The sequence below is a fragment of the Electrophorus electricus genome, chromosome 15 (assembly GCF_041902795.1).
Source record: "Electrophorus electricus isolate QZ-2024a chromosome 15, ASM4190279v1, whole genome shotgun sequence".
NCBI lineage: Eukaryota > Metazoa > Chordata > Actinopteri > Gymnotiformes > Gymnotidae > Electrophorus > Electrophorus electricus.
This window is the reverse complement of record NC_137511.1, coordinates 19,922,501-19,947,500: the sequence shown is the minus strand read 5'-3', so window position 1 is coordinate 19,947,500 and position 25,000 is coordinate 19,922,501. Positions and strand designations below refer to the sequence as shown.

General features: G+C 38.7%; 1 protein-coding gene across 3 annotated transcripts in view; it reads right to left on the bottom strand.

Annotated features, from left to right (window-relative positions):
* LOC145651381 (uncharacterized) overlaps nt 1–15,884 on the bottom strand; it is an 18,691-nt gene extending 2,807 nt beyond the window's left edge. Inside the window, exons 1-10 of one of the 3 annotated variants that reach the window (XM_081698143.1) lie at nt 15,744–15,884; nt 14,815–15,159; nt 14,239–14,590; nt 12,750–12,857; nt 12,562–12,651; nt 11,652–11,738; nt 10,360–10,416; nt 8,257–8,334; nt 7,993–8,052; nt 2,711–2,800 (exon numbers count right to left, since the gene is read on the bottom strand). In XM_081698143.1, coding sequence (XP_081554269.1) covers nt 2,711–2,800; nt 7,993–8,052; nt 8,257–8,334; nt 10,360–10,416; nt 11,652–11,738; nt 12,562–12,651; nt 12,750–12,857; nt 14,239–14,551 — 883 coding nt within the window. In that variant the 5' untranslated portion in view covers nt 14,552–14,590; nt 14,815–15,159; nt 15,744–15,884. The remainder of the gene's footprint in view (nt 1–2,710; nt 2,801–7,992; nt 8,053–8,256; nt 8,335–10,359; nt 10,417–11,651; nt 11,739–12,561; nt 12,652–12,749; nt 12,858–14,238; nt 14,591–14,814; nt 15,160–15,743) is intronic. The other 2 variants (XM_081698145.1, XM_081698144.1) reach the window with 2 other exon arrangements.
* Nucleotides 15,885–25,000: the final 9,116 nt, after the last annotated feature.

The window sequence follows — 25,000 nt, the reverse complement described above, 5'->3', positions numbered from 1 at the left end:
AAGTCGCTGCTTCCTGGGTCCTTTATACAAGTTAGCAGACTGTCTCTGCTTTACTGGGGTGTGAACAGCTGAATCTCTAATTATGTAATTGGATGTAATACTTTACCTACTATTGGCCAACCAGTACTGTCTATTATGAATTTGTTATTGTCATTTTCTACATGTGTTCCTTCATATTTTAAATATGCTATCATTCAGCCTTTAATGGAAAAAGCCTAATTTAGACCCTGCTGTGCTTAAGAACTATAGGCCCATATCTAAACTTCTGTTTTTATCAAGAATATTTGAGAAAATTGTGGCCAAATAACTCTGCAGCTTTGGAGAGACACATTGTTATGACAAGTTTCTGGATTTCAGAGAGGACCCTCCACTGAGACTGCATTTTTTATGTCTTCTGATGTGGGTGATTGTACTGCACTGATGATACTCAACCTCAACTCTGCATTTGACACAGTTGACCGTTATATTTTAATTAAGAGGTTACAGGACTGGGTGGGTATATCAGGTGTAGCCTTAGACTGGATTATATCTCATCTCACTGAGAGAAGTTTTACTACATCTATTGTTGACTTTAAGCCTGTGTCCTCCCCGACTATCCTGTGGTGTGCCGTAGCATTTTGTTTGGGGCCCATGCTATTTTCTTTATATTTACTGCCTCTGGGACAGATCATGGAAAAGTTTAATATTGCATATCACATATTTACTGATAATATCCAACTTCATTGTACATTCAAACCTAATGAGGTTCACAGGGTAGCTGAGCTTTTAGATTGCCTGGATGCAGTTGGACTGGACTACGTATATCTTCATGCATCTTTATGCTGAAAAGACTGAGGTTTTGATTGTTGCTCCTGATGAGGTCAGCCCCTTGACTAAGCAAAGCTTTGGACATTTTTCCTCTGCTGCACACCTTAGCATACATAATTTAGGTGTTGAGATGCTAATACATGTTTTTATTTCATCGCTCACTGACTACTGTAATGTTCTCTTAACTTAGATCTGCTCTAAATCATCTCCAGCTATTACTCAGTGGGTCAATAAAACAATCCCACATATTCCCCTCACAGAAATCTCTCCACTGGCTTTCTGTTTTCCAATTTAAGATTCTAACTATTGCATATAGAGTGTTGCATGGTCAGGCCCCTGCCTGTGTGTCTGAACTACTCTTTCTTCACATACCAGCTCACGCTCTCAGATCAGGTGAGTTAGGTCTTTTATATGTTCCACGGATCAGATCAGGTGAGTTAGGTCTTTTATATGTTCCACGGATCAGATCAGATGAGCTATGTCTTTTAAGTGTTCCACAGATCAGGTCAGGTGAGCTAAGCCTTTTATATGTTCCACAGACACATCTAAAGGCTCATGGAGACTCACCATTTGCGGTGGTAGCACCCACACTGCGTGGTATTGTGTTTTACTGTTGTATTGTGGTTTTATGTTGTGTCTTATCTTGTCCTACTTGTGGTTTTACTACCCTGTAATCTGAATTTGCAAAGCACTTTGTGACTCTTGTCTACGATAAGTGCTATATAAATAAACATTACTTACTTACTTACATACCATAACCTCTGCTTTCTCTGTTTGCCTTCTGTTTGTGCTGATCTCAGACCAGCTTGAATTATTTTTATTTGTGCCAGGCAGTCTATCACAGTGGTTGAGGCATCTTTTGTGTTTTGAATTTGATTTTTTGTTCTCCTTTTTGTCTCGCTAGTCCTTTAATGGACTAATGGTACTTCCATCTGCATCTATGCATTATCTAGTACTCTTGAGTTGTCAGTATTGCATGTTTATTGGAACCTTGCACATTTTAAACTTCTTAAACAGGTTTATGTTTTAAACATCCATGTGATGTTTACTGTGTTGAGGTACACAATGAGATCTTCGGAGGGTAGGGCTAAAGCCCAAGTCCCTTCCCTTCAGTGGACCCGCCAGCAAGACTGGAGGGGTCTGCCCAAAGCCTCTGAGGCACACTGCCTCTGGGGCACTCCAAGAGTGATAGAGGAGAGGAGGACCGTTCGGGGGAGGAGCACGCCTGGAACCAGGGCGGACGTGCACCCCCGCGTGTCCGTTGAGGCCGAGGACACGTCACAGCGCCTTATGTCTGTGTGGAATGGCGCTAGTGTTTGTGTATGTGTGCGCCTTGTGTATGTGTTTAGGCGCGTCACGACGTGGGGAAGCGTCGGGAGCCGAGCCCCTAGGGAGGGGTCGTTGTCGAGGACTGCTACACTTTACGTGGAGTGTTAAGGACTGCCCTGAAAGAGACAGTGAGTCTGCCTTTCTCCCCTGTGCACAGAAGTCTCCCTGGGTGGTAGTTCCTGGCCCGCCTTGTGTTGGGTGGGCACTGGGCATTGTCGTGCAGTGTCTGTCTGTGTGTGCATGGTGGGCCGGGATGTGCTGCCCAGGTATAGGACGCTTCAGGAGCCACACCCTTTGGGAAGGGGTACTGTCACGGAAGGCTCCTCCACCCTTGAGTCACGTGGTATGGCCCGCTGTGTGCAGGGGGACTCACACATGTCAGGGATTAATGTTAAATGTTAGTCTGTCTACTTAAACCCCTGCCAGTATATGATCCCCATTGGTCATTGTTGCCCTGTAATGTTGAAACGTCTGTGTAGCTGTTATGCCTGTTTGTATCATCTTCCACACTATGAAAAATGTTTAAAATATTAAAATTCCTTCTAGCAAACAAAGTACTGATAAACACTGTTACCTTTTTCATCTCCTCTCCAGTTGACAATGAAGAAAACTGAAATTAAACTGATGCCAAACAGAAATCCTCTTGATATTCTAAACAGGAAATCTGCAAATGAAAAAAATATGAACATATAAACTCAGTTGTAAACCACAGACAACTGTGTCATGGTAATGAACAGTGAGCATGGGTTAGTGGCCCTTGTAAAACCCCCTCTTGTTGCAGTGTTTAACTGACCAGAGAGGCACAGCAGTTCTTGACTGAGTCTACAATATACTCTGCTAGGGACACACAGTGAAAACACTGCGTTGCTGTGCTAACTTTAATAAGCTTTAAGTATCCCTCCCACTTAGGTGAATTAGATGGATCAAACATTACTGATAATATTGCTCCCAGAACACTCCTGCAGCACCCAAACCCCAGCCATGATCACATACTCCACCTCTCAAGCTTCCTAATTCTCACCTCTTCCATGTGTCTCTTCCAGCCAGCTCATGTATATATTGCTTTCTCACACATGCCTTGCAAAGTCTTATCAGTGCTCCTATATTTTAAAGCTTTTCTATTCCTGTTGTCCTGTCTGTTTGTATCATGTATGTCCCCATGTATGTTATATCTTATATTATGATTTTATATATTATGATTTTCTGCTAGACACTTTTGCTGATTGGATATTGTATTTTTATCTCTACCTGCTTTTTGGATTTATGACTCATGATTCTAAATAATAAATAAATGGCCTCATCATTTTACTCCTGCATACAACTCTCTTCCAATATGTTCGTCTGAAAAAATGCGCTTGTTTTTGAACCTCATCAAATAAATCAGTCCACTTATATAGCACATTGTAATTACTTTAAATTTCAGCTTTACATAGGCAGAGGTGGGTAGTAATGTGCTACATTTACTCCGTGACATTTATTTAAGTAACTTTTTTGAAGAAATTGTACTTTTAAGAGTTGTTTTAAAAGAAGCCACATTATACTCTTATATTTGCAAAGTCTAAAAATTTACTCCATTATATTTGTCAGTATTCCTTCCATTACATTTTAAAATAATTTTTATATTTTGTATGTTTTCACCACAACTGAGTTAAATCCTTAAAGATGATCGCTGAGTTAAATCTCTAAAAATGATCACTGAGTTAAATCCCTCAAGATGATCGCTGAGTGTTGCCATTTTGCTTCAGTAAGTTAGACATTTGGACAGTTGACCGACATAATGAACAAGGAACAGACACAAAGTGGATACTCTTGAGGTGTTCAAAGCCACAGAAATCCATGTTGAAACGCAGGCAGATTGTACTCCATCAGATTTGACATTGGTCACCCAGGGCAAAAGAGTACTGTACAATATTAGGAACAGTGAGTTGTCCCCCTTCCTTATTAGACTTAGAGAACCATTGAAATGAATACATGTGGATTTTGCAGGGCCAACTGACAGCCACATGTTCAATGTCATGGTCACTGCCCATGCAAAGTGGCCAGAGGTGCAAATTACAAACAAACCCAGACAGGACCAGTCGAGGGCTACAAATTCTATTCAGCCACTATGGAATACCTGAAGTTTGTGTCATTGACACTGGACCTCAATTCACTGCACATTAAAACATTACATATTTTATAGCTGACTATGTTAAACATGTTCAGCCCCATATCACCCAGCCACCAATGGGCAGGTTTGCACAAACTCTCAAGCATGCTCTTAAATCCTCAAAGGGCTTGACCCCTGTCCAGAAACAGCCCAGACCTGTCCCGCAACAGTCTAGACCTGTTCAGCAACAGTCAGAAACATTTTTGCTGACATTTTGCAATACTCTGCAGCTTGAGGGAGTGAGAAAGAATGCTTTTTTTCTGGGCTGTCAGTTACACACTCAGACCCAATGTGATATTGGCTATGAGACACACATTGGACTCCCAGATTCTCCTCCTGGCCTGCATAATTGAAACAGCAACAGTTTACAGTTGGAGATGCAGTGCTGCTCCATGATGACAGAGAGGATAAGAGATGGACACCAGGAGTGGGGACCAATCAATGTGCGCCTGTTTCTTACACTGTGGTTTTTGGTGCTACAGAGGTATGGCAACGTCATGCCGATCAGTTTAAACCCCATCAGAACTAACCACACCTCATAATTTGCATGCACTTTTTAATAGCTCTGCATAAAAGTATGAATACAAACAGCAGATTTCTTTTCTGGTTGTTATAAAACCACAATATTTCTATAGTGCTGGTGTCATGAGTAGTTCTAGAGATAGTACAGACACATAAGTTGCTACTGTAATGTGGGAGTCGAGGTAGGATGCACAAACTAGCTGTGTCACACACACAGACGTTTATTTCATACACTTAACAAAACAAGCACAATGAAGACTGCTAAAAACGACCTCTGAAGCACAATGAAGCACAATGAAGCACAATGAAGCACAATGAAGCACAATGAAGCACTCTGCTTATGTGGGCTCAAACACCAACCAACACCAACGACTAAACAGGACTTTATATACATGCACAGTAACAACGTAAAACAAAGAACAGGTGTGATACACGGAAAGGGCGTGGCCATGCAAATGAACACACACACACACACAGGAAGATGTCTGGGACGAGGAGGCCGTGCCGTGACAGCAACCTTACTAGGCCAACATGATCATAATTAGTTTTTTAACATTTGTTTGCACTGTTCAGAAGGTGAATGTGTGTGATTTGAATTAATCTCTATGAAGTTTATGCTACACTCACCTACGCATGTGGAAACAAAAAACAGCGTAAAAAATGGAGCAGGACAAATGAGGCCATGTTTTAACGGCTCTGAATCACACATATTTAGGACTGAAACATGTATTAAAATGGAATGGCACCTGTTCTATGAGAAGGGCATTAGAATAAGCACATAGAAATTTGGAGTAATCAGAAGACATGAGGTCAGGTCCACTGTTACACTCCCGACAATCATACACCTGTATCACTGTTACACTTCCTACAATCATACCCCTGTATCACTGTTACACTCCCTACAGTCACACCCCTGTATCACTGTTACACTCCCTACAATCACAACCCTGTATCACTGTTACACGCCGTACAGTTATAAAGTAAGATCTCACCATCCATCTAGCAAATCAGACCACAACAACATTTTTCTCAAAGGCCAAAGCGAGCTATCAGTCACCACACTTCAGGATACACTTTGATGTTCTGGCTGGGACATGTTCCAGCACTGATGGTTGTGATACATTTATTTATGTGGTGCACTGGTGGATGACACTGTGCCACTAATTATCATCTAAACCGTCCCAAATCCCATATGATGAAAAGACTGTTCATGATGCTATTAAGAATTAATACAAAAGAGCATCATTACACAGAGAAGGGTGTGGGGTCTACCACACCAGGCAGGCTGTGCAAAGATGCCCTGATACAGGTGCTGGAGATACAGACTGGAAAATGGTGGTGGTGAACAAACAGCAGAAGAGGGCCGTAGTGATACATGTGGCAATCTGGAGTGAAAGCAACATCAGGAAAAAGGAACATGAGAAGCTCGAGAAATACCAAGGGATGAAGGAAGAGCTAGAAGAGATGTGGAAGGTGAATGGAACAAAAGAGCATCATTACACAGAGAAGAGTGGTGAGGGAGGCTAAGAAAGCTTCAGGGACAAGCTGGCATCTCTATTCCAGCTGAGTGATTCCAGGTGCATATGACAGACTGAAAATGACAATATGCTACAAACAAAAACCCTTAAGATGAGTGTTGACACTTTATTGGCCTCATACAAACAGATTTATTTTTAAGATATTATGCTGAGTAAAAAACAAACAAAACAAACAAATGAAAACCAACAAAAAAATGTAATTTATGTTAAACCTGTATATAGGGTAGATTTAATTAATTTATGAAGTGTTGTCAGTGACTGTAGCATTAAGATTTAATTACAGTAAGTATGGATTCACATAGGTCAATTTTAAAATACCATTTTGTTGTTCTCTCTCTCTCTCTGTCTCTCTCTCTCTCTCTCTTTCTCTCTAGAAGGATGTTTCATGCCATGTGATATGTGATAAATCAAAACAGGAAGGGGAAAGTGACCACTATACAGAGGTGGTCTGAAGAACAGACCTGCACAAGACATCAGCCCCCTTGAGTCTGTATCAGCAGATTAAACTAGAGAATCAAAGTCAAGCATGGAGTTGGACTACAACAATAAAAGTCTCAGTAAGAGCCATGATTGGCTCTTCAAGGACTGTTAACTGTCTCACATGTGGTAAGATGTTTTCATTCCTGAGGGGAGAGATAGCATACTCAGAGAAAGACATGAATAGCGTCACGATCAGTCCCTCCCGGGTTCTGTGTTCCGTGTTTTTCCCTGTCTTGTGTTTCTTAGTTCCGTGCCATAGTTTCGTTTTCTCTGCCCCTCGTTTGATTTTCCACACCTGTCCCTCATTAAGTTCATGTATTTAAACCATGTCCTGTTCCCTGTGTTTTTGGCTGTTCATTGAATTTGTTTCGCTGTTGTTGTTTCTTGAATCTATGTTCCAAATCCTTCATTTTTGTTAGTCTGTCTTGTTTAGCCCCAAGTGTTTTCCTAGCCATTTGCCTTCGTGTGTTTTTGTTTGTTAGTCATGTATCCACATACTCTCCGTGTTGGCTCCATAACCCTGGACTGCCTTAACGACTCTGATTTTGGATTTTCCCTGAATAAATCTCGCTCTGCTCCGCACATACGTCTGCCTCCTTACCGCTCAACGTTACAAATAGAAACCTTAGGTGATGTTTGTCTTGTCTGAATTCATTTTAAATAACTTTTTAATTGTTATTAATTGTATTTTTGTGGGGATTTTTTGGTATTATTCAAACCATTTTTGAAGATTGATAAAATGTATTTTGTTGGATAAGTTCCTAACAAACCTAACAAAATCAATTAGTGTATGTACTGATTTAATTTTTTCCCTCTAGTTCTTATGTAGTGGCACATTACCTGTTACCTGTTGTCAAGTCTAACATTCTCTCTCAACTTCTCTAACTGTCAACTTCTCTATCTGTCATTTTGACACTGAACGTTTTATTAAAATGTACATTGTGTACACAATGTCAAAGTTACTGCATGGTAAAAAAAACCTGTTTTCACTGGACTCTAATCTTGAGAAAGTAACGTTTATGTGAAGATAGTTCAGCACATTAACAGATCTATATAAGTGTTGTGAGTGAAAGATGACTAGGAATTTATTCAAAAGTACCTTCATAAAGAAAAAGTGTAGATGAGCTAACAAAAGTAAAGAATTTACAGCATTCCATTTTTACTTACAAAGACAATACCATAGGCCATCAGGCAATTTGTCTTCCAGACAGAAAGCCAAGAAAAAACCTGAAATAAAGAGAATGAGATTTACATCAACATTTCCTGGTTTTTCAACGCTGGCCTGTGACCCCGACTACGATTACGACCCCGAATACGATTATGGCATATGCCATGGAAAGGAATGTGACCACAGTAAAAAACATGACTGGCTACATAAGCAAGGCCCATGCTCACATACTTCATAATAACTTAGAACAATGAAACACCTACTTATGATGATCAACAGTGCTATAGCCCCAACAACAGCCAGCATGATTTTGTATTCCGTACCCCAGACACGCCACATCACTAGAGGAGAAAGAGGGAAAAATCATGAATGAAAGTCATTCTGCACAGGTCTGGTAAGCTTACTTTACTTTATTCCATTACATATTAGTGACTACCTGCTAGATCTGTAATTGAATACTTAAGACAAAGTATTTACTATAATAAAATAATGGAATCTGATGACTTTTAGAAATGCCATCAAGATAACATCTAGCATGCTAACTGTTGGCCGTTATCTCCAATTGATTTATAATGCAGTTGTCATGACCTTTGTTTGACAAAATTGACTGTCCATTAGTAAATGCTTGTTAAAGATTTTTTGCGTGAAAGTCAGCTAGTATAGTAGAGATGAATGGATGCATTTTGGCCACACTGAATACTGTTCTGTTCAGATGAGACTTTTCTGTTTTCTGCCATTATCTGGTTATAATTGTAATGCTAATTTTTCACTTGCACAAATTAATTTCTAAAATTGGACCTCACATTTTCAGCTTTAGGGCCATATTATTTCTTTATGCAGTGCTGCAGGTGAAATGGTACCTCATTAGGAAGAGAGCTGAGATTGGTCTGAAAATTTTGATATGTAATATATATGTATCATGCTATAAGTAAGAACCTTTAACGTGAAATTAACAAAATATGCAAAACAGAGAAAATGCCTATACTTCAGAGGGATAACGTCAACATGACGCTAAGAGCCTTCATAGAAAACTCAGTGGAGCCGTGGAAAACAACCCTAGAGGCCAATTTCCGACCAATAGTATGAGTCACCATCAAGCATGGGATTTACCAAGGAGATGCCCTGTCTCCGTTGCTGTTCTGCATGTGGCTGAACCCACTCAAGTGAAATCATCACCAAGAGTGTCTATGGATACCAGCTACGGAATCGATCAACGATCAGCCACCTCCTCTACATGTATGTCATCAAGCAGTATGTCAGAAGTGAATGAGACATCGGAAGGTAGCTAGAACTGAGGGGATCACACTACCAGGGGGTAATATAACAGATGTATAACAGCTGGGATAATAAACTGGCCTAATGAGAAAACAGAAGCCACTGACATCAAGACAAGGGAACTCCTCACAATGCATGGAGGGTTTCATCCCAAATCCAGCACACTGAGACTGTAGACTAAGCAGGAGGCGGAAGTGATAGTGGAAGTGGCTGATATGGAAGAATCCTACCAATGGCTGGAAAAGGCTGGATTGAAAGGCAGCACAGAGGCACTAGTCATGGCAGCACAGGAACAAGCTCTGAATACGAGATCAATAGAGGCTGGGGTCTACCACACCAGGCAGGCTGTGCAAAGATGCCCTGATACAGGTGCTGGAGATACAGACTGGAAAATGGTAACAGCTAACCAACTAGACATAGTAGTGGTGAACAAACAGCAGAAGAGGGCCGTAGTGATACATGTGGCAATCTGGAGTGATAGCAACATCAGGAAAAAGGAACATGAGAAGCTCAAGAAATACCAAGGGATGAAGGAAGAGCTAGAAGAGATGTGGAAGGTGAATGGAACTGTGATTCCCATGGTAATCAGAGCACTAGTGGCTGTGACCCCCAAACTGGGAGAATGACTCCAGCAGATCCCAGGAACAACATCAGACTTGGTCCAGGAGAGTGCAGTCCTGGGAACAGCTAAGATAATATGCAGGACCCTCAAGCTCCCAGACCTCTGGCAGAGCGTGAAGGAAAAAGACCACCTGGAGGGCAAGTGGGGAATTATATATATATATATATATAGTTTCCAGAGAAACGGAACCCTTCGGACAGAGGTCCATCAACAATTGCGTGAGTGTTTGAAACCTTCTGTTTCTCTGGAACCTCTGTTGTGTACTTTACTATAATTTTGAATATCTCTCTCTCTCTCTCTCTCTCTCTCTATATATATATATATATATATATATATATATATATATATATATATATATATATATATATATATATATATATATATATACATTCGTAGACACACATATACAATTATACAAATATAAATATACAATTAAATGGCCATAAATGTAATAATTATGTAAACTTACCTGAATAAACAACAGCCAACATCACAATACCTTCTAATGAACTTAATAGTTTCATTCCTGAAAGAAAAAAGAAAATTCTCATATAAATGACTGATTATATCAAATTGAGGTCAGGACACCCGTTTTACAGACATCCTGGTATCCTGCTGTAGGATCTGGGTTCAAGAGCACTTTCAGTGACTGCAGGTCATTTAGGCTCTGAGACAACAGAGCTGTCCCACACCATTATACTCACTCTGTCACACTTCACACCATTATACACACCATTATACACAGTATCTTATTATTGAGCCATGTTGATGTCAAGAACACACTGAGGACTAGTCTTTACCTGTAATCATGGCATTGAAGGAAATCCAGTCATTTTTAGAAATATATATAAATATATATAATTAAAAAACTTTTTCCTTTGTGTAAAGTATATTTATTCTATCTCATCAAAGGGAAATTTAGAGATCTGGTACATGTAAACAAATATTTTGGACTGCTATTCACAAAACTGTCATTGCGCCTGATGTACTGTTTGAGTATCAAAGTTATCCCATAGCACATTTAGCTTCTCACATGTAAACATAAGTTATTGTCTGTAAGTTAATACTGACATGTACAGTCAACTAAAATGCAGTTTAACGGTGTGTTCTTTGGTGGAATCAGAAGGAAGTGTCACAATTATGTTGCACGAAAATCAAATATTTATCTAGATAAATCCTAATATTCAAATACTACCTAAGTAAATGCCAATGAATGAATGAAAACTTGATGTCAGGTATCTTTATCTACATACGTATCTACATAAGTTAGTCATGGCCCTCAGTGTGTGTCTTCCTACTAAGATGAAGTGGTACATGTCTCAGGAAATGCACGCATTCACCATTCCACTATTAAGCATTCAGTACGCACTCTTGATTTTATAATTACACTGTGACAAAGATAACAACCCTACTTGGCTCTTGACCTCAGTTCCTACAGGTGGCAAACACATGCCTCAGTCACAAGACCAAAGAGCTAGCACTCTCGCACAACAATCAAAGCACCCCTTTTAATCTCAAGGAGTGTGATGGTCTCATCACACCACCTTCTCCTTCAATGAGTGTGATGGTCTCATCACACCACCTTCTCCTTCAGTGCCATATCACTTCTGGCACCATTTGTGATGAGTGCAGTAACCACACCCAGGTCTCAAACCTTGGTACTACAGGGATAGTCGCTGCCCTCAGCCTTTGTCCCATTAATATTAAGTTATTAATCTGACAAACACTTAATTCAAGACAATATTTCTTGGTAAAACATACCTTTAGAAGTGAATGGAGAATAATACAGCAGTCGAAGAATCCTCGTGAGATTAATAGCTGAACAGACAGCTACCTCACTGAAAAATCCTGAAGCAAAATAAAAATAATTTTAATAAGTATTCTTCATATCCCAAATCAATATAAAATACAAACATTTACAATATGCTTTGAAAGCACTGGGATAGTTTAATTGTTCATACAGTATGTTTCTTCGCTCCAAAACTTTATTAAAAGACACAGTGACTGCGGTGCTTGAGCTGGTGGCTGTAATTTAATTGTCTTTGTTAGTATTTTTAAGGTCTGTTCACATGTTCTAATGTGCTGTCCCAGCGGATACAGTGGAGAATTTGTAGAATGAACCTTAAGACACTGCCATTGCATAATACAAAAGGTCATACAGTTATGGGAACTGTGTACTATTAACAGAGGAAGACTGTTGTAAAAATAGAATCTAACTATTTTGAGAAACTTTTTAGCCACTCATATACTATTGGTTGGTTGTGAAACTGTGCCCTATTCGATTTTTTAGTCTCTGGGACATTTTCGTAATCCATAAATAAAAAAGACCATGTTTGAGAATTTAGAGAATTCAAGCTGACATTCAATCTCAGGTGACCAAGGATCTGAGGGTGTAACAGACATGTCTAAAATCCCTTTGGACAATCTGCATGATGCATTTTGTGCTTGTTCTGGGGGAAAATGCTTGTTGATTGCATTTTATCCAGACAACCATTTCCTATACTGTTTCTAAGTTTATGTTTGAGAGGCCAATCCATTACTAAACTAGCATATATTATAGTTTTCTCAACTGTTAATGTCATTTGTGTGCCTTTGAAATTTTAACAGAGACTAGAATCAGTGTTTCCAAACACTACACAATGAAACTTCAAAAAGTCAGTTAAATACTTACCCTCAAGTTGTCCCCACAGGATGAAGGCAAGAAACATAACAATGTTTGGACAAAAGACGAGGACATGCTGTATTTTTATCATGTGGTTATCTGAAGAGATTAAGAAGAACTGTATTTAAGTTCCCTGCAGTATAAGAAAACTTCATTACCAAAAACATCAACAGTATTTAGATGAAGATCTCACGTACCGTCCAGTTTTAGACACGTCCATGGTATGCAGACAAGCAGAAGGGAAAGTCCACATAAACAAACAAAAGCACAGAGAAACAACTCCAGTTTGTGGATGGCAGAGAAACCTGTGGCAAAGACACATAATTACTTGTATTTAACTGTATGTGAAATGTATTTGTTCAGTGTACAAAGTCTAATTCACTGTAGGTCCCTGTAAAAAGAGCATGTAATAATATAATAAAGTATACAAGAAAATAAAAATATAAAACAACATTTAAAGGAATTTGATAAAATGGCAATAATTTAACAGTATATAAAATTAATAAAACAAGACAAACCAACAATGTAGGTCTCAGTGAGTTGTCCATTAAAAATAATAAAATAATAAATAGATTAAAAGATCAAAGATGCACTTTTGCATCCAGCTAAATGTCATTCCAACTTAAAAGGGAATATATTCTTATCAAATTCTGTTGATCTTTTGATCTATGAGGAGCACATGGCACAAGGCAGGAATCCGCTCTTGATAGTGTACACACACACACACACACACACACACACACACACAAAGAGCAACAGTCCATTACAAGGTACATGCAGATGAACACACTCCTCACACAAGGCCAATTTAGAGATACCAATCAAGCTCACATGCACATTTTTGGAATGTGGAAGGAAACTCCACATAGACACAGAGAGAACACGTAAATTCCACACAGACACAGGGAGAACACATAAAATGAACACAGACACGGGGAGAACACGTGAACTCCACACAGACACAGCGAGAACACAAAAACTCCACACAGACAAAGGCCTGACAATAGTCCCAAGAATCCTGAAAGTACACATGGTCTCTTGCAGTTTTTTTTAGGAAAAGTGAACATGCCAGATTGTTATTTATTGATTTCTCCTCAGTTTCCAATACTGTCTAACCACACGTGTTAGTTAGGAAAATAACATTTTTGATTGTCATAACTAAATGGATAATTCCCTCAAACAATTACATTAATATTTATTTGTTTTGCTCATATTAATTTAATGGTGCCATTAATTTTGCACTTTAGGTATTTGAGCACATTCGCTGTTTATAGTTCCTTTTTAAAAATGGAAAATTGACTAAATAATTATGTCTTTTGACACCTGGTCACAACTTTTGGTGTTTTTAAACAGAGTATTTAAAAGAAGCCATTATGGTTTGCTTAATTCATTTTTCTCAGTGTATCTTTCTGTAAACGTGGGTTTGACATCTAAAGCTATCAACAAAGTTCATCATGGCCTGAGTTTTCATCACTTAGAATGTTGACAAGTATACCTTGCATATTACTAGATTACCAAATTTGAAAGGACATAATGGAAACATGTTTCTTTATAAAAAATCTAATATCATATTTTCAGAAACTTCTTGCCATTAGTTATTTAGTTCTGTTCATCTTTATTTAGACAAATGTGGAATGTCAGGCCCCATTCCTGTACATCCCTGCTACCATGGAGATGTTAACTTACCCAACTGCAGTACTTCCACAGATGTGTTAGCTGAGAACGCCTCATGGAGAACTTCACATATATACAGGCCTTTGTCTTCAGTTTGGATGTTCTTCAGTCTAAGTGAGAAGTTTCCTCTGTGGATTTCCTCAGAGCTGAAAAGCTCAACTCTGTCTATATATCTCTCATTAGTTGACTCTGGTTGAATTTCACCCTCTACAAAGAGCAATACTACAATATCTTGATCCATTTTTTTCCATGAGACCTGTTCAAGCTCCTCTGGGGGGATGTGGGAGTGTACAGAGCAGTTCAGAGTGGTGTCCCCCCCCCACATATGGAGACACAGCCTGTCCTCCAGACAAAGTTAAATACTCTGAAAAAATATATAAAACATTTGATATATTTCAGTTCAGCATTTCATTTTAAAACCTCAGGTCAGATAGTAAAATTTTATAATACATTCAGCAAAGTCTAAGAAACATCATGTGATTTAAATAAACAAGTGAAATAATGTCTAGAGCAGAGTTAAATCAAAATTATTTTCCCACAGAATACTCAATCTGTATGACAAAACAGTGTTAATAATAATTCACCCACCACTCATCTTTACTTCAATCAAAGTTTCATTAGATTCCTGGTTTCTGTAAACAACACACTTGTAAACTCCTGTATCCATAATGGTCACATCTGTTAGTAAGAGTGAGAAGTTTCCATGGGCGATGTCCTCAGTAAAGAAATGTGCCCTATCATGGTAAGCCTGGTCCTGAGACTCTGATCGACTCTCTCCATCTTGGAACAAATGCACTAAAGTTTCAGGGTCTGTTCTTCTCCACTCCACTTCCAGCTCTTCCACTGGTATGGGATTTTGAACATAACAGGGCAGCATCACAGAGCCTCCAAGCTGGACAGCCACAGGACCAGAGGGGCCCAATACACTGAACCCTAAAATAAATAGAAACATTGGTAAAGGAGTAATAGTTTTAGATTTGCATTTCAAAAAAAGAGATTTGGAGTTCAAAATAAACGATCTTGCTCCACTGGCTGTGTGCACTGTAACTGCACATAAAAACAAGTCGAAACGATTTTTTTTTTTTTTTTGGCTAGACACGCCTAGTCGTTGTTCTTATACAAGATCAGCAAGGCACCTTTAATCCCAGGTTCTCCTAGAATTATAAAAGATAGTAACCTCAATTTGAATAATACCGTACATCTGTTATTGTGTGAAAATATACTGACCTTAAGAATTTTGAGCATCAAAGTGCCGCAATCGACACTTTTTTGGTACGCATATTTAGCGATTAAAATTATTCATTTTTAAATGTATCGCTTTTAAAATATATTTCTTCCAGCGACCAGGTGTTTGTGTGGTTTTATTTCTAATCAAGAGTTTAAACGGGAAAGTAATCAGTATCGTTTACTTCGCTACGTTTAAATTACGCATTGGGCGCCATTTAAATCGACAGAACTTTAACAAACTAACGTAACTATAACAAACTAAAAATAACAATATTTAAATCAAAGCCTACCTTTACAGACGTGAACGGCGTTTGAGAGGAAAAAGTAAAGAATTGTGCCAATCTTCATGTTTGGAAAATGTTTTACCGTAAGATATGAGAACAGTTTTACTTTCACTTCCACATGTATGCGGAACAGTTGATGCCATACAGTTGTCGATTTTAACCAATCATATAACAGCAATTCGTGGCGAATCAACCTTTATTGAGCCAATCATTAACAGAAATTACTTGTTTATCTTTACTAACGTTACATTATTCACATAGTCAATCCAAAATGGTGTTTATGCATTGGACATTTTAAATGTTAGGATGCATGTTAAAATTATTTCAGAAGACACTACGAAGTAGTGGTACTTTAGTGGTACGAAGACACTAAAGACATTAAAGATATGAAGATAAAAGACAGTGAGGTGTTCTTTGGAAATAATGATAGGCTTAGAAATGCATCAAATAAGTCCGTGTGACTGTACAGTTTAGGTTTATAAAGGCATTCCTGTCATGTCACATGAGCAATCGACCCACGCTCCACCCTTCATTAATGTCTGTTGTGCAGGCTGTGGATATGAAGAGTTATGGACAACCACCAAACTGATATGAGGCTGTGGTTGGCTTCTTACTCATCTTTTTCTTATTCAAATGTCAAATTTTATAATTCCGTGTCAGTTAATATAGCTATGAATTTTGACAATTCCTAATTTATGAGAAGACACAAGTACAGTGTCTGATTGCAATTATATATACTTTATGTGCTTTTATCTGCTGACTGTGACTCTTAAATCAGAGTTATCTGACACAGACATGGCAAGAAGTGTAGTACTGTACTACAATCCTGAAAGAAAAGAATATGTATTGTTTGTTGTGACATTTTGAAAATAGATTATGAGCATTTATGCTCACTGGCCAACTGTGAGAGCATGTTATGGAAGCTCTGCACAAATGTTTTCTGTTAAATCTGACAATGTTATAAGAGAACAGACATGGTAGAACAAAAAAGGCCTGTCTCTCCAGGCATTTCTTTACTGTGACATGAGTATGGGCCCAAACATAACTACAGGGTCAGACAGCAATTTGGATCTTGTTGGTGTACCTTTATTTCCTGATTCTCTATTAAATTGGACAAAACATTATGAGAATAAATATAACAAACCAACAGAAACATAAATGATAAGAAATACTACTGTGTGTGAGAACTGAGAGCAAGAGCTGATTGGATTTTATGCTTATTTGTAGTCTCATATTGATCAAAGTCTGTTGAATCTGGCACAAAGGCATCAGTGTGAAGGTTTGCTGATCGGTATGTTGAACACCTTCAGACCAACATAATTAATAAACTGTCTTTCCAGTGGCAAGTGTTTATGAACATTACATTAATGGCATATCTGTTTGTATTGCCAGTGGGTTTCCAGATAAACAGGATGTTTTGAACAGAGGTCCTTCATCAGCTGTGCATGCAAAGTGTTTCTGAATTTCTAGGATGATGAACCAGTTTATATTTTAAAAAGTAGATGTTTGAATCATAACATTCGAGGGGTTCTAAAGTTCCAGCTCTTGAATGTGCATGGAATATAGCACATCCTGGCATGAGGATAACCTTATTGGAGGTTTCAGTGAAACCTAGACTCTCAGTTGTATGTGCAATATAACTCTTCACATTCCACGGCCTGCAAAACTCCCCTTACTCACAGCTATTAAGACTTAAGAACATTTGGACTGAGAATGAAAACTTTGCTTATGTTTTACCTGTTCAGAGAGTCGATGCACTGACCTATAAACAATCTGCTGTTAAGACTGCAGACTAAGTTAAGACTGCTGTTTGGTGCTGACATATCACTTGCGCTCACCACCTACAGCACAGGCTCACTGACACTCCACACCTGCAGCACAGGCTCACTGACTCTCCCCACCTGCTGCAGAGGCTCACTGACACTCCACACCTACAGCAGAGATCCCCCCATGTCTCCTATCACCAGAGGTGTCAGGCACCTCTCATTTGAGGGGGCACAAACAGACTATAGACAAAATAAAAAACAACACATAAGCAATTTTATAAATATAAAGCTTTACTAAATTATGAACATATATATACATATACAAAAGAACACATACACCCAAGAAGCTGTGTATACATGCGTGTACACAAACAACAGAGATGAAGTGAAAGACGCTAATCCCTGAAGTTTAAAGTCTTGCAATCCTTTTCACTTTCAGTGTTCAGTCAGTAGAAATGACTGATGTGTTCAGTCAGTAGAAATGATAATGTTCATAATTTGCTGTTGCATGATTACTGGTTAAGACATAAACCCCCTTTTTTAACTTTTTAAATGTGTTTAAGAAATGACATCAAAATCAGTTGTGATCTCGCAATGCAATCATATGATACAAATTAATTATATAATTTTAAAAGGGGGGGGGGGAATACCACTGCCAAGACAGAACACCTCCTGCACATGAGAAAGAACAGTCAGACTGCAGCTGGAATCCACCAGTAGCAGAATGTAACATGGACATGCTGTGTGGTCCAGCTGTGGACATGTGGAATATGATCATAGCTAAACTGCATCACACAGTATGTTAGCAGATATGAAAGTACCTAAAACCAGTATAAGAAACCAACAAACTGGTATATGCTGCTGCAGTAGTCATGGTTGAGAACCTTGACTATAAAATACAAACCATGACAAGGAAGACAACTTGGATGGAAGTCAACATCTGACAGAGCTCCAGAAGGGCATAAAGATGAAAGATGGTGTCTGACTATGGAAGATATTAAATGGGTGACCTATAACGGAGGCTCTAAAGTCTGCTAAACTGGTGAACACCACTGGTACCAAGACTGCAGAGATACACAAAAGAAACACCAGCTAAAAAACTAAAAAGTGCACTCTCAGTCAGAATTCAGCATAACTCTGACTGTGGATCCACCCAGAGCTGAAAGAGAACAGTACTGGAAGAACATATGGGAGAATGAATCATAAGATAACACTGGTGCTCAGTGATTAAACAGGGAAAACTTAAATCTGAGCAGGGCAGTGGGGACCCGTGTAAGCATTACTCTACTGTTAAAAAATTCTGTAATTAATAATAAATGCCAAAGCAAACAAACAGACACTTCAGATGTCATTGCTACCCTCATTGGTTTTGTCCACATTTTGTGAGCCTCACTACACACTGGGTCCTCCTAGTACGTAATAAAGCATAAAGCTGACAGGTGATTGGATTTGGATGTTTAGTACTTTCACTCCATTGGTCAGCTGCTCAAACAGCCATTATCTAAGGCCTTCGCATATATATATATATATATATATATATATATATATATATATATATATATATATATATATATATATATATATATATATTTATTTATTTTATTTTATTTATTTATTTTTCAGCTTTTTCTATGTGTTTTGGCTTTTCTCTACTTGCAAAGACTGCATAGCTCCTTCCATGATAAAGATATTCAGAAACTCAGTTTACAGTGTTGTCATGTAGACAGGGAAAATAAATTTTTGGCTTCATAAAGAGTGTGTGCTGTTATCCTTTTTGCAATGGTGGATGTAGCCAAAATAGCACTGGTTTTAACATTGGTAACAGGACTTGTTACAAATTTACACATAAATATACAGTTATTCTGTTCTAGTGTGAGACTGAGGAGAAACTCCACTTCAAGAAGGAAAACCTGTGCATGCAGACTAGGGCTAATGCCTCTTGTGGACTCCAGCGGTGGAAGCAGGCCATCTCATCTTCAAGCTTCTCATAACGTACTTGACCCCTCTCTCCATGGCAACGCAGACATTCATTCCAGGGGAAGGCTTTTCTGCAGGTCATGAATCTGTCATGTGACCACCCTAGAGACAGTATGATTAATATGCTTAATTTATTAATAACATACATTCTTCTTATTTATTTTACATTCATCTTTAGACATTAACAGTTCATCAGTTGACTACAGTGGTCCCAAAATTACAGTGGTAAAATTCTTGTGATGAAACATCCCATTTGTAATATGTTTACGCATTGACATAGTGAGTCAATGAGACCACAGTTACTTGGTGAGAGAGGCAAATAAATCTGATTATCATCTGCAAAGCTCTGGTAAGACATTCCAGAGTCTTGGACTAAATGGAAAAAAGCATTTTAACAGAACAGAACCCTGGGGGACCCCACATCTGCTCAAAATGTGTCCATTTCAACAAAGTAATTCGGGTTTGTTCCTGAGGTTTGTTCCTCATTGACAAGTCTATATAAAAGTACTTTACTTGATGGTGGCAAAGGCAGAACTGAGATAAAGTAATAGAAGCACAAATGTTTTTCTAGTATTTAAATGGATGTCATTAATCACAAAATGTATGCTGAACTAAAATTAGAACTACATGCATTCAGCTGGAGGCAAGACCATCAAATGTCCCTACTCTAAGGATGACTTTGAAGATGATTCTGATACATTTTTATACACAATAATTGTTTTTTATCTGTGGTTAATGTAAACCATGTGACTTCTCTGGCTCCTAATCCAGGGCCCTTTGACTCTCCCATGTTGCACAAACATAAATGTGGTATCAGCAAAGATCAAAGGTTACATCACTTCAGTTTTCCAAATGCAAACATGTAACTCATGCAAACAGTCTGGTTTTACACTTAATGTCATATGGTGTGACACTGGGTCATCTGTGTGAGCAGCACCCTGCCATACACATTCTAGCACTTATCTTCTCTTAAAACTTGCAAATAAACTAGGCTGTGTTTAACAGCGCATTTGGAACCATTGTGATAAATGAGGCCCTACCTCTGCTAAAACTCTTATTTACCCCCTGACTGTGTTTGTTTGTTTTTTTGTTTGTTTTTTGTTTGTGTTTGTTTGTTTTTGTCAGAATTACACTTCTATAGCCGTATATCAGAAACAGTGACTGTGCCTTCCATGATTAATACGCTACAGATGTTTATGTAAGTATGCCTTGCATGATGCACTACATACGTCTGTGTTTACTGTAGTGTGTGAAGAATGTGAGTGTGGGATATCCTACCTCTGCAGGATGCTGTGGTATTGAGTCCTCTACACGGTTCAGTTGTATTGCATCTAGCTCTTCTTCTTCTTCTTCTTCTTCTTCTTCTTCTTCTTCTTCTTCTTCGTCTTCTTCTTCTTCTTCTTCTTCTTCTTCTTCTTCTTCTTCTTCTTCATAATCTTCTTTATCTGTGTTTTAGACAAAATTTGAAGTTGAAGTTATATATCTGCTATAAACCAGTTGTTTTGATGTTCTACAGTAGTTTTAAATAAAATGTAATTCATTCTAGTTGTTAGCAATTTTACATAAATGCAATTTTAAATGAGAAACACATAGTGTTATGTAGTAGTATGGGGCTATGTTAAGATGGCATGTGCAACTGGCTGTTATGATGTTCTGTTGATAAAAGGGCTCGGTAATACACACCAGTCTGAGCTACCACAGTGGGGTCCATTAAGATTCATTAACCAGTTCAAGATGTTTTTACATCAACAAATGCTGGACACCTCTTCAATACTGAATACATGGGTCTGATTAGTGAAATAGCTGAATCAGATTACTGAACAGCTGGACCTGATTACACTGTCAGATTACTGAATGTCTTAGTCTGATTACTGATTACTTGGCCTGATTGTTAAATATTTCTTTATCTGATCAGTGAAACACCTGAGCCTGATTAGTGCAACACTAAGGTGTTACACTAGACACACTAGGAAAGGACTCCTGCAAAACAATCTCATAAACTGGAACAGACCATCTTATGCCCACTAGATCTTCTGTGATTATTTGTTTTGATGTTTCTGTGACTGTCTCCACCTACCTTTTTGTTTTGATAACTCCACTACAAAGATTGCAATAATATAGCCAATGGCAAACACCCATTCAAATGGAAGGAGAACCACTTGGAGATCTTCCATTGTTCGTTTACCATTTCCTAATGATTATAAACAAAAGAGGAAATGGAGTCCCTAATCAGTACTTTTCAATAATGCTAATGAAAAAATGAATTAATTATTCTACTATGATGAAGGTTAATATTGCAGAGTATTGTTAAAAATTTTACCATTGCAATGTGTGTGTTGGAAGTAAAAAGGAACTGTTATGTACACTGGCAGTCAAAAACCCTGTTACATGTGTCACACACTGATGTTGAGTAACCAGTACTGATGGGTTTAAAGAAATGTCCCTTCTGTTTACTTAAAGGATTTAAATTTTAAGAATGAGACAACTGCCTTTGGGAACTTGTATAAAAAGCTGTTCTTGCTTTACTGGCAGCAGAGACAAAATGGCTTCAATATTTAGAATAAACCAGAAAAATTGTGTTTGCAAAGGAAGTTATATTCATTACAAGAAACTGTTACTAGAGCTGCAGCCAGGACAGTGTGAGTGGGATCTTAACAAAGCCCACAGAGAGTGGATCATTAAAAGGAAGATTCCACTGGGTATGTTACTCTGGATGGGTTTAATACTGCTCCTCAGATCCAGGTTTCAATATCTATCACCAAATGAAACCTGAGAGAAGCTGAGGTATCTGTTTATGAGAAGGAAACCAATGCTCAGACACACACAAATGATTTGATCTGGATTTTTCCAGTGAACACACAGACTGGTTCGTCTGGATTTTTGCAGTGAACACACAGAGAGGTGTGTGGACAGTATTAAAGACTGTGTACAATGCAGTTTCTTTAGATCAGTTAGATAAAGTAAAACATGAAAGCTGTTAACAATAAGTGCTCAAGGATAGAAAAGGACCTATCAAATACTGAAAAATACCCTTGGTTGTCCTAGTATTTTTAAGCAATCCAGTTCTTGTACTATGAATTCACACAATCCACAATTTACTTTAGTTAATAAATTATAGTTTGTTGATAGTAGAAACATTTCTGGCAAGGCAATGTTTACTTACGTGCTGACAGGATCAGCTCTGCTGATAGTGTTATGGAGTTTATCAAAAAGAGAACTGCTGTTGCACACATACACAATTTAAATACCAGAGCTGTAATACAAGACCAAAAAAGAGAGGTTCCAAATACAATCCAGAATTCAACATACAATAATTAACTGTCCACAATACAGTTTGAAAAGGCAGTATTCAGAATACAGATACTTTATGCATTTTTAGGAGAATATCTCAGCAATAATAGCAGCAAATGGTCTACTAATGCATTTCCTATATGATAAGCCCAGTCATGGCTATTTATAATATATTTGACAAAAAAATCAGATTTATAATGAAGTATGTAGGCAAAAACCATTTTACTGAGCAGAAACTGGGAGGGAAAATCAAAGCTGACTACTGCTAATCTTTTCATATTGAGTGACTGGCCTTCTTAATAAATTCACCATTCAATGGCTAATAAATTCACCATTAAAAAGCACTAAGTAAGAAAACTTTCATTTTCTAACATTGACCAAAAGTGTGACAATTAATACTGACAGTACAGCACAGCCAATTCACAAATGCTTTTTTAAAATGTATCTGAATGTATTTTGAACAGGTTATTCTTTTTATGCATTTTAAAAGAATATGTTACTAAGTACATTTGGGACAGTGTGTTCTGAATTCAGCCCATGCATGGCTTCGGGTGAAACAGGACAATTCTGGTTATTTAAATGGGGCAGTGTTGGCATTAGATCTGTGAGTGCTCAGAGCATCACTAAAACAGCAGTGAGAAAAGGGCTCACAGACAGAAGTTTCCAGCACACTGTCAGGTGTTTTAGTCTGTTTTATAGAACACCTCTTTTCACTAGTGCAGTACAGTAAAAAGCACAGCTTTATAGTGCAGGCATACTTGGGATGGAAGCATACATATTGAAACACTTAGCAGGGGTCAGGATGGACCGTGGGCCCAGACAGTGATGTTTTGAGACACAGACACACAAACACACACATGTCACACAGAACAGCAGTGCTGCCCTGTAAGTCACACACATCAAACAGAACAGCAGTGTAACACACACACACACACACACACACACACACACATCAGACAGAACAGCAGTGCTGCCCTGTAATGCACACACACATCATACAGAACAGCAGTGCTGCCCTGTAACTCACACACACACACTTCAGACAGAACAGCAGTGTAACACACACACACACACACCAGACAGAACAGCAGTCCTGCCCTGTAATTCACACACACATCATTCAGAACAGCAGTGCTGACCTGTAACTCAAACTCATCAGACAGAACATGAGTGTAACACACACACACACACACACATCAAACAGAACAGCCTTATAACTCAGAAACATCAGACAGAACAGCAGTGCTACCCTATAACTCAAACACATCAGAGAGAACAGCAGTGCTACCTTTTAACTCACAGACATAAGACAGAACAGCAGTGTAACACACACACACACACACACACACATCAGATAGAACAGCTGTGTAACACACACGTCACACAGAACAGCAGTGCTGCCCTGTAAGTCACACACATCAAACAGAACAGCAGTGTTGCTCTGTAACTCACACGCACACAAACACACACACACACACACAACGACATCAGACCGGACAGCAGTGCTGACTTGTGTAATTCACACTCATCAGACAGAACAGCAGTGTAACACACACACACATCAGACAAAACAGCAGTGCTGCCCTGTAACTCACACACATCAGACAGAACAGCTGTGCTGCCCTGTAAGTCACACACATCAAACAGAACAGCAGTGTTACACACACACACACACACACACACACATCATACAGAACAGCAGTGCTGCCCTGTAACTCAAACACTTCAGTCAGAACAGCAGTGCGGCCCTGTAACTCACTCACACACACACACACACACACACACACACACACACACAGACACAGAGACTTACACACACACACACACACACACACGTCACACAGAACAGCAGTGCTGCCCTGTAAGTCACACACACATCATACAGAACAGCAGTGCTGCCCTGTAACTCACACACTCACACACACACACACACACACACACACACAAACACACATCAGACAGATCAGCAGTGCTGCCCTATAACTCACACACATCAGACAGAACATCAGTGTAACACACACTCATCAGACAGAACAGCAGTGCTGCCCTATAACTCACACACATCAGACAGAACATCACTGTAACTCACACACATCAGACAGAACAGCAGTGCTGCCCTGTAACTCACACACACACACACACACACACACATCAGACAGAACAGCAGTGCTGCCCTATAACTCACACACATCAGATAGAACAGCAGTGCTGCCCTGGAACTCACACACA